The sequence below is a fragment of the Syngnathoides biaculeatus genome, chromosome 17 (assembly GCF_019802595.1).
Source record: "Syngnathoides biaculeatus isolate LvHL_M chromosome 17, ASM1980259v1, whole genome shotgun sequence".
Taxonomy (NCBI): domain Eukaryota; kingdom Metazoa; phylum Chordata; class Actinopteri; order Syngnathiformes; family Syngnathidae; genus Syngnathoides; species Syngnathoides biaculeatus.
Window position 1 is genome coordinate 7517552 of NC_084656.1, and position 15849 is coordinate 7533400.

Sequence of the window (15849 nt, forward strand, 5' to 3'; positions counted from 1 at the left end):
TCTAACCGATTGACTTAAAATGTAATGTTTTTATGACAAAAAAAAGCATATTTTTTTGCCATGTTATGATGATAGGGCTTCACAGCGTATTTGGGGAAAAGTTAACATGTTACGGAAATCAGGCCCTAGGTAATATGCAAGACTTCTTGGTAGTCATGGTGTTATTTGTCTTTCCTTTGCACTTAGCCTTTTTTGGCTTACTAAGCCGAATTAAAAATCCTTCATGTTACCACAACTGAAAAAATGTCAAGCTCACACGACCAGTTTTAATTCTACATGCCAAATTTTGAGAAAAACCCCACCATAATCCAACATGTAAACCATGTCCTCCACACGTTTTGGGAGTAACCAAGATGGCGGCCAGTGGCTTCAACCACTCGACATACCACTCGATGTGTATACACTATCCAGTCTTTTTGTTTTAGATCAGTGGACATTGTGGGAGACATAGATGTTTTGCACGTGACGTCATGAGTCACATGACTTTTGTTTACAATGGCATACTGGACTGCAAAACTACAATACAATTTTTGGGTGATTTTTTTGTGACCATTGACTTGCTTATAAGCAGGGGCATAGAGTTATTCTTAATACAAGAATCATACCGCAAAGTACTTGATTTCGGTGACACCTTGGGGAACTGTGAACTTTATATCATCAGGATGGGGAGGACGCACCATCCATCCATTTTCTACCACTTCTTTGGGTCGGGTCGCAGGGGAAGCAGCCCCAGCAGGGACATCCAGACTTCCCTTTCCCCAGCCACTTCTTCCAGCTCTTCCAGAGGGATCCCGAGGCGTTCCCAAGCCAGCCAAGAGACATAGTCTCTCCGGCGTTTCCTGGGTCATCCCCAGGGTTTCTTTCCGGTGGTGGGACATGCCCGGAACACCTCACCAGGGTCTCACTCAGAACACCTTCCCTTTCTTCTGAACAAAACTGAGGGTCATAACCTGCCTCTTCAAGAGTCTGGTATTTCTTGCAGTGTGGACACTTGATCTCGGTGAGTTCCATGCCGCAAAAATCACAAGATGTGTAGCCGTCTAGTGACGCTCCTAAATACGGGTGCTTCTGACTGAGAACCAGACCAGCTTCGCCGACATAGAGACCCTGGTGCTTGCTTGTCATAATGCGCTCATACTTGCCTTGCGCAATTTTTTTCATGCTCACATCCCCACCTAACAAAGAAAATGTTAATACTTTGAAGTTCACAAGAAGGCAATGACAAGAGTATCTTCGACAGAGAGACATATTGATAACAAAACACAAACTGATATAACAGCAAACTTTTTATTTTGATTGAACATCAATAACGCATAATAGTATGATGGTTGCATGATATTTAAAGGTTTGCAGCACATGTTTGGATCAGTTACGGTAAAAGAAGTTTTGTAGTTTTATTAGAGAGCATGCATTTTTATATGAATTATAGAAGAGGAAGGGATTAGACAACCAGAGATAAAAAACACACACTGACACTGTTACACATTGATCTCTCAATACTAGTATATCATTTGTGACATGCAGTCTCAAATGTCAAGACATAACATTTTAGGTTTTAACTACACTATACTTAGTCGAGCTTTCAATACTAAGAAATCTGTACTTTCATTTGGTGAAATAACAGCATCTTGCACTCAACCAGCAGCAAAGAATCTGTAGGCATTTAAACTTTGTAAGCTTTGAGGTCAGAATCAGTAAAACTAGTAAAAATATGTAAAGATATGCAATAAGGATCAACACCGATTGCGTGTATCTTTTCTGCATATTGTTGTTTGTGATAACTGTCCAACTCTTGTGCAATATCTGATAAAACTGTCAAGCTTAGGTCCAACGATGACTAGTCTGGGAAGACGAGAGGAATACTTGCGTACACAGCTGTGAGCGGCACAGCCGTGGGGGGCTCGGCCGCTCGGTTGATCGGGAAGACGGAGGAATACTTCCATACACAGCCTTAAGCGGCCTCACGGCTGTATATACTAGTATTCCTCTGTGTTCCCGATCAACCGGGTGGCCGAGCCGCTCACAGCTGTGTATGGAAGCATTCTTCCGTCTTCCCGATTAACCGAGCGGCGGAGCCACTCTTGGCTGTGACGCTCACGGCTGTGTATGGAAGTATTCCTCCGTCTTCCTGATCAACTGATACTGCTATTTCTTCATCAGATGAGTATAAATCAGAGAAATCAGCGCTGGGCATAAACGGTGTCCCTTGTAATTGAGCCTTTGTTGTGGCACGTAACACGTCACATCCGCGCACGTAGGTCATGTGACTTGCGATAAAGGCAGCGCCCCTGAAAATTCGTGATTGTCCATAAAAATCTTCTCAAAACACTATTAAATGAGAGAGGATTTAACATCACATTGTCAAAATAGAGTACATATTATATGACCTATTTGATACATTGTTAATGCAAACCAATGGATTTCCCCTTTAAAAAAAAAGAAAGAAAACGTCTGTTGGAGGGAGAGAGGTTTATGGAGGTTAACGTGTGACAGCAATACGTTTCCGTGTACGGAGGAGACGACTCCCTCTCCTAAATTGTTTTCCCAATCATAATTAATGAATGGGAGTTTGTGCAAAACCAAGGGTCATTTATTTAAATATTGGTATTTGTATTGAAAAAAACTGAGTGTGTCCATAACTATGTGGAATTTATTCCTAATTGAGAACAGATCCTGCAACAAAGTATTTGTATGCGCCCAGACTTTTGTACCCTTTCAAACCTTTCTGTGTAAATCTTGACGACTTACTCACCAGATACATGTATATATCCTGTTGTCCAAGACAAGCGGAAGCGAGTTAACAGTCCAATTTCTTGTTGGAGAAAAAATCAACTTTGGCATTAAATATGGGTCCTCTATTCCAAGTGTCTCTCATTTTTCCACGTACCTTTGTTTATTGTCACCTTCTAAATTTTTAACAGTATCAGACAAAACTCTGGGTGTCGTGCCAGAGTCTGGTTTGATCCTGCCACAAATAAGGACAAAATATGATTGCAAAGGACAGTTAGTACTGCTAAAAATATTGAACTTGAACCAGTGAACTTGTACTCCATTGGTGGCAAACTCAAGGCCTGGGGGCCAGATCCAGCCCACCGCATGATTTTATGTGGCCCGTGAAACCAAATGATCTTTCAACTTCCATGATGTTGAAAATCTGTACCAAAATTTCTAATTGTCATATTTCATACATTGAAATGTAAGCATTTTTGTGTTACCAAATGTGAACAAGGGTTAAAAAACCCATTACCCTTCATTTCTGATTGCAAAACTACTTAAATCTTGTGTGATATGATGAGGTGATTAAAGATTTTTATGGTTTCGCAGTCATACTGGCCCTCTGAGGGTAACCGGAACTACAATGTGGCCCACAACAACAATGGTTTTGACACCCCTGTTGTTCAGTGTTTTAGAATCTCATGTCAATCATATATGTGGTATATTTATGATGCATATTGTAAACCTGGGTGACTATTACATAAAAAATGAACATATGCACATAACAGAAACTGCCATTGGACTCCATACCTTAGGCATTACTGTCATCTAGAGGTATTCACACTACACACCACTTTTATCCATCCATCCATTTTCTGAGCCGCTTATCCTCATGAGGGCCGCGGGAGTGCTGGACTCTATCCCAGCTGTCATCCGACAGGAGGCAGGGTACATGGAGACAGATAACAGTTGCTCTCATAGTCACACCGAGGGGCAATTTAGAGTCTCCAATTAATGCATTTTTTGGGATGTGGGAGGAAACCGGAATGCCCAGAGAAAACCCACGCAGGCACGGGAAGAACATGCAAACTCCACACAGGTGGGCTGGGAGTTGAACCCCAGTCCTCAGAACTGTGGGGTCAACACTCTACAGCTGCGCCACCACCGTGCCACCACTTTTAATTTTACAGTATTTTATACACAGTACAACATGTAACGTTTGAAATATTTTTTGTCCAAATAGATTTACAATCTAATAGTGTAAGTTTAAATTTGTTTAAATCCTTTGTGAGGTGTAAAACTATAGGGAAAAAACGTTGTATGGCCTCTCTCAAAAGCACAGATTTTAACTTATGGCACATATCCTTTGTGATAAATTGGGGTTCTTTTAAAGTAGTAATTCAAGATTTGACTTGAAATGAAGTTATGCAATCCCAAAATCAGTGTTTTTACGATGAATAAGTGTTAATACCGTAGCAGAAAATATCCTCATTGTCTTATTTATTGGTTCCATTGTAATTTTCTTTGGAATTCAATTGACTGGATTGAACCTGGAAAGATATCTGTAGTACAATACTGCAATTACATTAAACGAAGAATTGATGAAAATGTGAAGTCACCTAACTATAATTGAGTTTAACTTTTAATGGCAAATAATAGTTGACGTTACAGGAAGAATTGAATGGGGTCACAATCACGCAGATTTGAACAATTTATTGACGTGTTGTTCTTCCAATGCATAAGATGGCGCTAATGTAAAATTTAAACTATATGACTGCAATAAAACACAGGCCACGCCTTCCCCCAACTGCTATTGGTCAATCACAACGTCACATGCCGATTCCCTTGCGGTGGCTGGCGCACATCGAACTTGACTACTTTTGACGGAAGGCTAAAAACATAACAAATATAATTAACATTGAATATAATAGTGCTCTTCCAGGAATATTTACGGAGTAACAAGGCATCGCTGCCGATATCGTTTGTCTGTAACTACCATGGTCGGCGTTAAAGTGATCGAGGGTGATCCCGAATTTCTGGCAGAGCTAGCGGCCGCCGGCTCCAGGCTCACCGTGGTTAAGTTCACAATGGCCGGGTAAGACACACCTTAGAGGCCGTCCCACAATGGTCTCTGTCGCATTACCCGCATTGGACAGTCAAGAGTGGTCATCATAAACTGTAATGACGAAATTCCATTAAAGCGGTAGACCTGTACCTAAAAACAATAGCCTGTATTTCTAGGTTAGCATTATGTTAGCCTTAGCTTTTCTAGGTAAGTTGCCTACAGTGACGACGCACTATTACATTGACTTGGGGTTAGGCCATTGTAAAATAATATCCAAAGGTGAAATGACTGACATAATCTATATTTTAGAAATAAAGATTTGATCTCGCATCATGATTGAAAAGGTAACTAAAAGAATAAATCGGTTTCTCTTGCCTCATATAAATTGTCGCGAGTCACTTAACGATTATTCGAACTCACTAGTTACAAGAAAAATATTTATTGTATTTTAATGACATAACTGTGGTTACTGTATATCTGCCAGGTCCTCAAACCTGGCATTTGACACATACAAGACTGTCAAACATTATCTAGGCTAGAATAAAATATAGCTTTCCTATTTGCAAGGCAAAGATTTTATTGAATTAAGTACGTTTATAGTCATTTAATATAACATTACATTTTTCTTGTCCTTCAGGTGCCAGCCGTGTGTCAGAATAGCTCCAGCGTTCAACATGTTGAGTAACAAGTATCCTCAAGTTGTCTTCCTTGAAGTCGATGTACATGTGTGTCCGGTCAGTCAGCTGTCAAACACGTTGTTGCTGTTTTTTTTTTTTTTTTTGAATCTATGAAGTTTATGCATGAAATAATTTATTGTTTACTGTATTATATTCAAATGTATTAGTTCAGGAAAGTTACTATTCTGTCAATTTGTTCCCCTCAAAACTAAGTAAAATTACCTTTTTTAGGCATACTTAAACTACTACTGCAGTAAAGTCACTTTATTTTAGCGTACTAGATAAATTCAATATCATAAAAGTGTCCGTTATTTTGGCCAAGTCTCATACATGTAATAAATAGCCTTATGAAAATTGAGGACTAAAGATTTCCTGCCGTGCATAACAAAAGACAGAAAAGAATGTTATAAAAGAGATAAATATGTTGACAAAACCCAAGTTGCCAAAAAAAGTTAGACAAAAAAAAAAAAGAATATGTTTTGGAAAAATTGATTCGATGTGCATGTGTAGTGGATTGTGGTGATGAAAGGCTATCATTTACATCTATCTTCCCTAGGCAACAAAGGCAGCCAACAACATATCAGCCACACCGACATTCTTATTCTTTAGGAACCGGGATCGGCTGGACCAGTATCAAGGGGCAGACTCTGCAGGCCTGGAGGAGAAGATCAAGCAGTTCACAGAAAATGATCCAGGAAACAGTGAGGATTCTGACATTCCAAAGGGATATGTAAGTGGGCATCATTGAGAAATGGTTGTTAAGAAGTTGCAGAATTTACTGTCATGCAGGCTTTTATTTTGACTAGAATATCAAATATTAAATTGAGCTCAAATATAATTGTTTCCAGATGGACCTAATGCCTTTTGTCAACAAAGCTGGCTGCGAGTGCCTCAATGAGAGCGATGACTGTGGCTTTGACAACTGTTTAATTAAAGATTCTTCCTACCTGGAGTCAGACTGTGATGAGCAGGTAACAAGCACAACAACAAACAATAACCAACAGATTAGGCTAATTCCTTATTGCCAGTATATAGCATATTAACCAAGATCAGCCATCAACAAGCAACATTTTGTGTCAGTGTGACTCATCATTATGAACATTGCAGCTCTCTAAAGATGCATCTCAAGAAATTATAATTACAAAAGTTCATTTCTGTAGTTCAATTCCAAAAGTCAGAGATTCACCACACAAAGTTTTTTGCAGAACTAAGAAAAAGCTAAATTTTTCCATCTCCAAGAAATTGGAATGTTACAAAAGTTACAGTCCAAAAGATTTTAATATGGCAATGTTGTTGAGATCGGAGTTCCGAAAAGTATTATCTTGTGTTGAATGAATCTGTATAATTTATAAAAGTTATTTTTGTTCGTCGCTTGTTGTTTTCCTTTCCTCAAATGATCAGTATTACTAAAATAAAAAAATGCAAGAGACAGGAAATTTAAAGGGCCTATTCCACGTTTTTTTTTTATTTTTAATAATCATTGATGCCCATTTATCAGGTTTACAAGATAATTTGGGTTGAAAATACACAGAATGTCCCTTTTCAAGATAATCTAGTTGGTCATCTGCTGATTTTTCTTCTTGATAATACCCCCAAGATTCTCAAGGGGGTTGAGATCCATCCAGTTGGCTGGCCAGTCCAACACAGTGATGATATGGCCATCAAAGAAGGTTTTGGTGCTTCTGGTATGGGCAGGGGCCAAGTCTTGCTGGGAGAGGAAATCTGCTTCTCCATACAGATCCTAAGCAGAAGGAATAATGAGGTCCTTTAAAACATTGTGGTACACTGTTGTGGTAACCTTGGATTTAAGAAAGCAGTTTACCAATGGATGTTGCACCCCAAATCATGACTGACTGTGGATATTTCACACTGGACCTCAAGCATCTTGGGTTCTATTCTTCATCAGTCTTCCGCCAAATTCGTTGACTGTGCTTTCCGGATGAAAGGCACACTTTAATTTCATTGGAAAAGAGGACCTTGGACCACTGGCTACCTGTCCAGTCCTCTATCTCCTTGGCCCAGTTGAGTCAACAGCTGCCTCAAACTTTTTTTTCAGCAAACCCCTGCTACTCTGAGCACCTTAATCAAAAAGGGAACAAATACAATAAGGCAGTATTGTGTGGTAGAAATTGTGAAGCAATCATAATGAACTGATTTGATTTCCCTCTGAGGAATATTTGTTTTGTGTATGCTAAGATATTTCATGTTAAAATCATGGCTTTTATTTATTATTTGCAGTTGCTGATAACTATCGCCTTCAACCAGCCTGTGAAGCTCTTCTCCATGAAGCTACACTCCTCAGACTTTGGTGAGAATTTTTGCACTACAACACTCAATCTAACTGTTCAAGTGACTGTCACACATTTTTATGATACTTGTGTATCTAACCATCTAACTGTCTTCTGTTTCTCCTTTCTCTTTCCACCTATACTCCATGTTTCATCTCTTGTTCATGTACCAGCCCAAGCTCCTAAAGTGGTGAAGATATTTATCAATCTACCACGCTCTTTGGGTTTTGATGATGCCGAGCGAAATGATGCCACCCAAACTCTGGAGTTGGCAGAGGAAGACTACAAAGATGATGGAATCATTCCATTGCGCTACGTCAAGTTTCAGAATGTGCAGAGTGTAACGGTAAGAATGAGAACACTCTCTGTAGATCTATCCCATAATAAAAACTTCAGACACAATGAATCAATACTTTTAAGAGGATTTCAAGATGCTGGTCATATTCATACCACTCTGGAAAAAGTACGTAAAAGGCACGAATTCTGTGTTGTAGTTCTATGTTATTATTAGTGTGTAACCATGCTCATCTTGCATTAGAGCTAGTATTATTATATTTTTTGTTACCTTGTACCTGATTACAATTCTAGATTGGTAAATCTTCTTTTCCTTTCGGCTCGTCCCGTTAGGGGTCGTCACTGTTTTATAACAAGATTTTTCACAACAGGGAGCAGTGATTAAATGAAAATACTGTACCTCACTTAATCTCTAAATTCATGCATCTGTTCACCCTGACTCACTGTTAACTGGACGTGGACAATGTAGCCAAATTTTGTACTCACGTAAGAGTACTGTTACTTTACAAAATGACTCAAGTAAAAGTAAAAAATAGTCATTCAAATATTTACTGGATTAAGAAAGTTGTCGCTGGAAAAAAAAACCTCAAGAGTACCTTATGAGTAACTTCTGATTATTGTTTTTCTAAGTCGGCGCATAAATATTAAAGGCCAAATGTCGTCAAACGGAAAATTTTTGGTATATTATTAATGAAAAACACACAGCCAATATGGTCCCATGTGTTTTTTCACCACAAAACATGATTTTGACATATACAGCTTTTTGTAACTCCCGCCATGAAAATCCTCTCGAGGGATTTGTTTTCGAGAAGAAGCAGGAAGTGACGTACAGGACAGAGGCGCCCCCTAGTGGACTCGTTTGTTTCCATTAGTTTTAACTCTGGGAAGCTAGCTCGTTGTTCCTTCATATTAGCCAAAATGCCGGCTCATTGCATTGCTGGACATTGCTTGAACACTCGGGAGAATGGAATTACCCTTCATAAGTTTGAAAGAGACCCTGTTCGTTGTGAAAAATGGATTGCATGGGTGCAGAGGATGAGAGCTTTGTGGGTTCCAAATAACAGGTAGGTGTGTATACAGCTCCAAAAAAAAAAAAAAGTTTGGGGCGGACCACGAAATCAGTCTCTCTCATAACGTAGCAAAAGACCCGCGTATGAAATGTGTTGATGTTCGCATACAGCTACTAAAAAAAATAATAGTGCGGGGCGGACCACGTAATCGGTCTCTCTCATAACGGAACAAAAGATCTGCGTATGAAATGTGTCGATGTGCGCGTCGCCCAGCCAACAATGTCTCGATAGTGTTCATGGAGTACTGCGGCGACTTTGAACATACCCCTAAAAGCAACATAGCTAGGATCCATCTCCTCCTTATATGCCACCAAGGGCGCCGAAACTCAGCCACACCGGCTGAGGTGCCGCGTTCGGCGATCACAGCTTCTGCGAAGGCTACGCGTCGGGCTTTGTGACGGGGGCAGCTCTGAAGAACCCAGCCGAGAATGCGTTACTCAGTCGCCACACCAGACTTACGCATGCAATACCACAGTTCCTCTCTTGGTACTCTGTCATAGGCTTTCTCTAGATCCACAAAGACACAATGTAGCTCCTTCTGACCTTCTCTGTACTTTTCCACTGGCATCCTCAAGGCAAATAATGCATCTGTGGTACTCTTTCTAGGCATGAAACCATACTGTTGCTCACAGATACTTCTGTCCTGAGTCTAGTCTCTACTACTCTTTCCCATAACTTCATTGTGTGGCTCATCAACTTTATTCCTCTATAATTCCCACAGCTCTGAACATCGCCTTTGTTCTTAAAAATGGGAACCAGAACACTTTTCCTCCATTCTTCAGGCATCTTTTCGCCAGCTAGTATTTTGTTGAATAAGTTGGTCAAAAACTCCACAGCCATCGCTCCAAATTGCTTTCATACCTCCACCAGTATGTCATCAGGACCAACTGCCTTTCCATTTTTCATCCTTTGTAGTGCCTTTCTGACTTCCCCTTTACTAATCATTGCCACTTCCTGGTCCTTCACACTTGCCTCTTCAACTCTTCCTTCTCTCTCATTTTCTTCATACATCAACTTCTCAAAGTATTCTTTCCATCTATTTAGCATACTACTGGCACCAGTCAACACATTTCCATCTCTATACTTAATCACCCTTACCTGCTGCACATCCTTCCCATCTCTATCCCTTTGTCTGGCCAACCTGTAGAGATCCTTTTCTCCCTCTTTCGTGTCCAACCTGGTGTACATGTCTTCATATGCCTCTTGTTTAGCCACCTCTACCCTTTGCCCTACGTCGCATCTCGATGTACTCCTTTCGCCTCTCCTCAGTCCTCTCAGTGTCCCACTTCTTCTTCGCTAATCTCTTTCCTTGTACCCCGAGGGCTTGAAACAATAGTGTAATATTGCCCCGGTAACTTCACTCGGTTGTGTGGTGGTGTCATTTTCGAAAAGAGCTTCGGTGTCAGAAGGGAGGTTGAAAAATGCAAATATCTCTGTTGTCCGGCTTTCATAGTAGCAGGCACTGCGCGTTTTCAACGGCGGAAGTGGCGGTGACGTCAAGGACAGAGGACACTGCTAATATGGCGACCACTTTGATGTCGCGGGACACTCAATTGGGCAACTTTGTGCATGGATGACGCGCTCTCCGCTCACTTTTTTTTCTTCGTATAGACATTGAAGTGAATACTGTTATATGTATTTTTCATTACAATATTTTAGAATGTTTATAGGGATGACACCCGGGCTTTAAATAAAACAAAAAATATATGGTAGTCAACACAGCGCTTTACAATTTCAACTTTTAACTGGCCCAAAATCAACTACGCATGCATTGGACCCTACAGAATAATTATTACTTAGTTTATTATAATTAATTATCTGATCTGCCTGATTGAATCAGCCGATAATTGTCTTTTTTTTTTTTTTTTTACTGATCAGCTGATTGGTTTTGATGTCATAATTCGCCGATCCATCAATGATGTGTTTGATTAGCTGAAAGGCATTTACGCACATCAATGTCATCTACAGTATATCTGAATTTAATAGTTCATTTTTATATTGTAGTATTTATATTTTTTTGTGTCTTCATGTACTGTAAATATCTGATGGCCAATTATTAAAAAAAAAAGTTTTCGCAATGGGAGAGACAAGGTAGCTAAGAGATGGCAGATAATTTACGGCTCTGATTATAGACAAATTTTCTCTTCACGATTGTACCATGTCAGACTACTATAATAAAATCTTGTTTTCCGATACCACCGCATCCCATTTTTTTATGCTCATTGGGCTTCATCTTATAAATGCTAATGACTAGACTCATTACTGTGGGGATGACAACACGGGTGCATCACGCTGACTGTATATGATAAGAAAATGGGGGCGGGGGGAACGTGTGTTGGTGGTCAACTGATGGACAGGACAAGAAAGAACTTAGTGCAAGGCTTGCTCGAGGTATGTTTTAAAGCATTTTAGAAAGGCAACTGACAAATGTGGCTCAATTACACTTGTTCAGGAGGAATGGGACAGGATTCCAGCAGAATGCTGTCAGAAGCTTGTGGAAGGTTCCATCAAATGTTTGACACAAGTCATGCAGTTAAAAGGAAATGTTACTCAACGCGAAATAAATGTTTGTACATTTTGACCTCAAAGAAAATAAATAATGAGATTCTCCAAGATATTCTCTCATTTTTGTGGCATTTATGACAGGTTTAGGCTGATTTGCCTTCATACAGTGAGACAAAAAAAATGAAAGTGTTTTTGTAGTGTATCTAATCCATCAGCTTCAACTGTATTTATGCTCCAGTCTGACGTATGATTAAAACCATTTTATAAATATCAGTAAATGGTTTTTATTCCACAGTAAAGGACAGAATTGGTTGATAGTCAGCAAAAACATTTCGTACCTCATTTTTCAAATAGATTGAAACAACAAAAAAATACCTCTTCAGTTGATCATTTTTTCCCTTTGTTTCCCCATTCACTAGTTGTTCATCAAATCGAACCAAGGAGATGAAGAGACAACAAAAATAAACTACCTGACATTCATTGGTACTCCAGTACAGGCCACCAACATGAATGACTTCAAAAGGGTGAGACTCTACCAAAATAAACTAAGTGTTATATATTTATTTTTTATAACTATTCTCGTTATTAATATTATTACTAATATTATTGTATTAATAAATGGATGCTCCCTTCATGCAGGTTGTGGGAAAGAAAGGAGAGAGTCACTGAGTCAGGACAAATGGAGAAAGAGGAGTTTGGGGACACATTGAAGGACATTTCCCTTTGCCAAAGCTGCCACACTTCAAGCAGACATTGACATACACACACACACTGCACTTATAGACACATACTCCTGACTTAAAGGAATAGCAGTCTCTGGAGACACTCAGTGTATAAATCATTTGTATTGCAAATCAAATTAAAATCCCTGTAAATAACAGTCCCTTTTCAAAGATATGTGTCTCCTTTCTGATTTTATGACCACTCGTGGCAAATTCATACTTTATTTCTTTATTTTTTTTAATGCTGATGATAAATAATCAAAACAAATTTCCCCATATTTTTTTTTTTCCTGTCTGTGATTCCTTCAATTAAACTCCAAGACATAAATCTTCCACTACTTGCAGAAGGCAAAGAAGGTCGTGTTAGTTCACGGTTCTCCAACAGTTGCTGATTCATTTGTTTTTAAGGAACTCACTAAAGAATTAAAGCACACTGTATGTGCGAAAAGCCACAGATACTCACGCCTCCTTTTGAAAGATTTAAAATGCCACAAAAAAAAAAAAAAAATTGAATGTTTGAATTGAAAATGTAAGCACAAGTAGCTCTAGCTTTGATTTTATCAACTTACAGTCCCCTCAAAGTATTGACACGGAAAGGTTAATGCCATTGTTTTTTATGTATGCTAAAGACTTGGGTTTCAGATTAAAAGATAACATGAGGTAGACACAGGTGGGCCACAAAAATTTTGAGCAATATTTTATGGACTTATGAGACCATGATTAACATCTACCAAAGTGATGGAAAGGCTAAAGTATGGAGAAAGGAATGATCTACAGGGTGTGCGATAAGTCTCCATACATCTGTCGTCCGTTTTCTGAGCCGCTTATCCTAACAAGGGTCGCAGGACTGCTGGAGCCAATGCCAGCTGTGATCGGGCAGGAGGCGGGGTACACCCTGAACTTGTTGCCACTCAATCGCAGGGCACATATAAGCAAAAGAAAACATTCAAGAAATAGCAGACAACAGTTTCACTCACAATCACACCAAGGGGCAGGTTCTAGAATCTTCAATTAGTGCATGTTTTGGGGGATGTGGGAGGAAACCGGAGTGCCTGGACAAAAACCATGCAAGCATGGGGAGAACATGCAAAGTCCACATAGGCGATGATGGGATTTGAACCCCTGTCCTCAGAACTGTGAGGCCAACGTTTTACAGCTGCACCACCATACTATCAGTCTCCATACATTCATCCATCCATTTTCTTAGCCGCTCATCCTCACAATGGTCACGGGGATTCCTGAAGCCTGTCCCAGCTGTCAACGGGCAAGCGAATTTAACAGAAAATGTGGGACAACTATCACACATGACACTGTGGCAAAACCTACTGTTACGTTAAAACAAAAAGGGTTTTGGATCAAGCAAGATATGGTCGAAGACATACAGTCAGCATAATATAGAAGGAATAGAGCATATATAAATAAAAATGGTTTATGTCAAGAAACCAAATTTTCATTATGTGACACCATGTACTTATGATAAAAATGCTCATTTGTGAAGCATGGTAGAGGTAATGTCATGGCTTGGGCTTGCATGGCTCCTTCTGGATCAGACTCACTAGTCTATTGATTACCGTATATAACTCATGATGGTAGCACCAGAATGAATTCTGAAGTGTACGAAGCCATTTTCTGGTTATTAACAGAAAAAAAATAATTCAAACTAACTGGGAAAACATACTGCCAGGACAACAAAGGACTTTATCATGGGGGTCAGGGTTAGAAACTGCATCAGTGGTGCACAATTGCGCAGTTTAGAGGGAACATTGGCTGACGGTTTTTTTTTTTTTGGCACGCCGTCCCGCGATCGACCAAGACTGCTTAGCGATCGACGCATTGAGCATCCCTGCTGTGCACCATGCATTTTACCTCCTGAAGAGGAGACTGAAGGGAGAAACCCCCCAAACAAATTGAAAGACCCTGCAATAAAGACCTGGAAAACCCTTTCAAATGAAGACTGCAACAGTCCGAAGGCTTGCAGGCTTGGTATATTTGTTGTTGTATACTGTTGTGTCAGTAAACATTACTGGTAAATGTTATTCACTTTAGCCAGTTGAATTTCAGACAGCAAATTGTAGCCAGTTAAATTGTTAACATTGAAAAGTTACACTGAAATACAACTATTGAAAATGTGATCACATTTCAAATTGAAGTCCTGTTTTCTATGGCATTTCAAAATCAAATCCTGGTGGCACATATTTACTTCCATATCCAAGTACCACCATACTGACCACCAGTGACTTACTATGCAAAAACAAGCCAGAGCATGTAATATTTACTATTGTAATCCACTGTAACTCTGTGTGTGTTTCTTTCGGCTTGTCCATTTCGGGGTCGCCACAGCGTGGCATCTCAGATGAACGCACATATATGTTTGGCACAATTTTTACGCCGGATGCCCTTCCTGACGCAACCCTTCTCGCGTAATCCAATGTAACACTAACCACTGTATAGCACGGTATCGTAAAATGAAAAATACTACTAAAAATGATATACAGTGCAGTAACTAAAATATAGTGGACACAAAAGTTGTACTCACATGAATCAATAAATCAACTAATCAATTTTCTTTCAGAAGAATTTGGTGCATGTTGTGTACTTTTATTTTGACGAGAAACACCCGGATGTTATTGGGGTCTTGAACACAACATCTCGTGATACGTCGACAGACCGTCACGCAGCGGTTTGGATGAGCTAAAAGCTCAAAACAAGCTGCGTATTTAAAAAAAAAAAAAAATTCTCACAGACGTAGAGCTTTTTTTTTGTTTAACCCAACACGAAGGAGATGCTTCAGTGAGCTGCTGTTTTTGGTGCGTACCCACAACCTTAAGCCTTACATTTTTATCTTATGAGACGCTTTAGCACCCGGAAGTCCCGACGTTATAGGCTTTTGGTTTTAATGAAGCAAAGTGTGTGTAACAGATCGGGTGTTATTTGTATAATAATAAAATGATACGGGGTTAATGGAAATGCAATAATGTGTAGTTTACAGAATCACTCTGTACAGCTCATCGAGTCATTCATAGGCACTTGTATCGTAGCTCCACTTTATTGATCACTGCTACTCACGTTAACTATCCTCGTCGTAAAATAATTGCTGACATTTCTGTTTAATTTTGGAACATCCAGCATTATCATTGCTTTCCCACTCGGTAAATTAAATACAGCCCTCGTAGTAACGTAACGGTGCTTCCCAATTGAAATCGAACTAATGCTACGTCACTGCAACAATAAAACAAAACATTTGTAAACATAATGTAACTGAAGTTACTCTGAAGTTAATTGCTCTACTGGTCTGGACAAATGATTAAATGATCAGTGTCCTTTGATTTGTGTTTGTGGATTGGGGGCATACAGGAATGTTGTTAATGCTACCTGTAAGCATTTTATTTCTGTAAGTGATCCTATTATGTACCTAAAGTCCCGTTATCTTGAAGTAAAAGCACAATTGACATAACTCTCATGGGAACATAATCTAAGTGATGTCACCTGTTGTTGATTGTAATGACAAATTCT

General features: G+C 39.5%; 2 protein-coding genes and 1 long non-coding RNA gene across 5 annotated transcripts in view; 2 read left to right on the forward strand and 1 right to left on the reverse strand.

Moving 5' to 3' along the window:
* The first annotated feature begins 4520 nt into the window (after positions 1-4520).
* txnl1 (thioredoxin-like 1) lies at positions 4521-12509 on the forward strand. Its single transcript, XM_061847625.1, has 8 exons — positions 4521-4810; positions 5418-5514; positions 6014-6187; positions 6306-6428; positions 7696-7765; positions 7919-8091; positions 12034-12138; positions 12254-12509. The coding sequence occupies exons 1-8, from the start codon at positions 4713-4715 to the stop codon at positions 12281-12283; spliced, it is 870 nt and encodes a 289-aa protein (XP_061703609.1). The 5' UTR covers positions 4521-4712; the 3' UTR covers positions 12284-12509.
* Positions 7041-14954, reverse strand: LOC133515259 (uncharacterized). The gene is made up of 3 exons (XR_009798994.1): positions 14873-14954; positions 7280-7536; positions 7041-7198 (listed from the first exon to the last, which is right to left on the reverse strand). It is a non-coding gene; the product is annotated as an uncharacterized LOC133515259 (long non-coding RNA).
* Positions 14955-14977: 23 nt separating this feature from the next.
* LOC133515256 (WD repeat-containing protein 7) overlaps positions 14978-15849 on the forward strand; it is a 159759-nt gene continuing 158887 nt past the window's right edge. For all 3 annotated transcript variants that reach the window (XM_061847621.1, XM_061847620.1, XM_061847622.1), the window contains exon 1: positions 14978-15143. The gene's annotated coding sequence lies outside the window, so the exon portion shown is untranslated. The remainder of the gene's footprint in view (positions 15144-15849) is intronic.

Coding starts and splice junctions, on each gene's coding strand:
- txnl1 (XM_061847625.1), top strand. CDS start 4,713: ATGGTCGGCGTTAAAGTGATCGAGGGTGATCCCGAATTTCTGGCAGAG. Junction 6,429..7,695: donor AGTCAGACTGTGATGAGCAG/GTAACAAGCACA, acceptor TATTATTTGCAG/TTGCTGATAACTATCGCCTT. Junction 12,139..12,253: donor ACATGAATGACTTCAAAAGG/GTGAGACTCTAC, acceptor CCCTTCATGCAG/GTTGTGGGAAAGAAAGGAGA.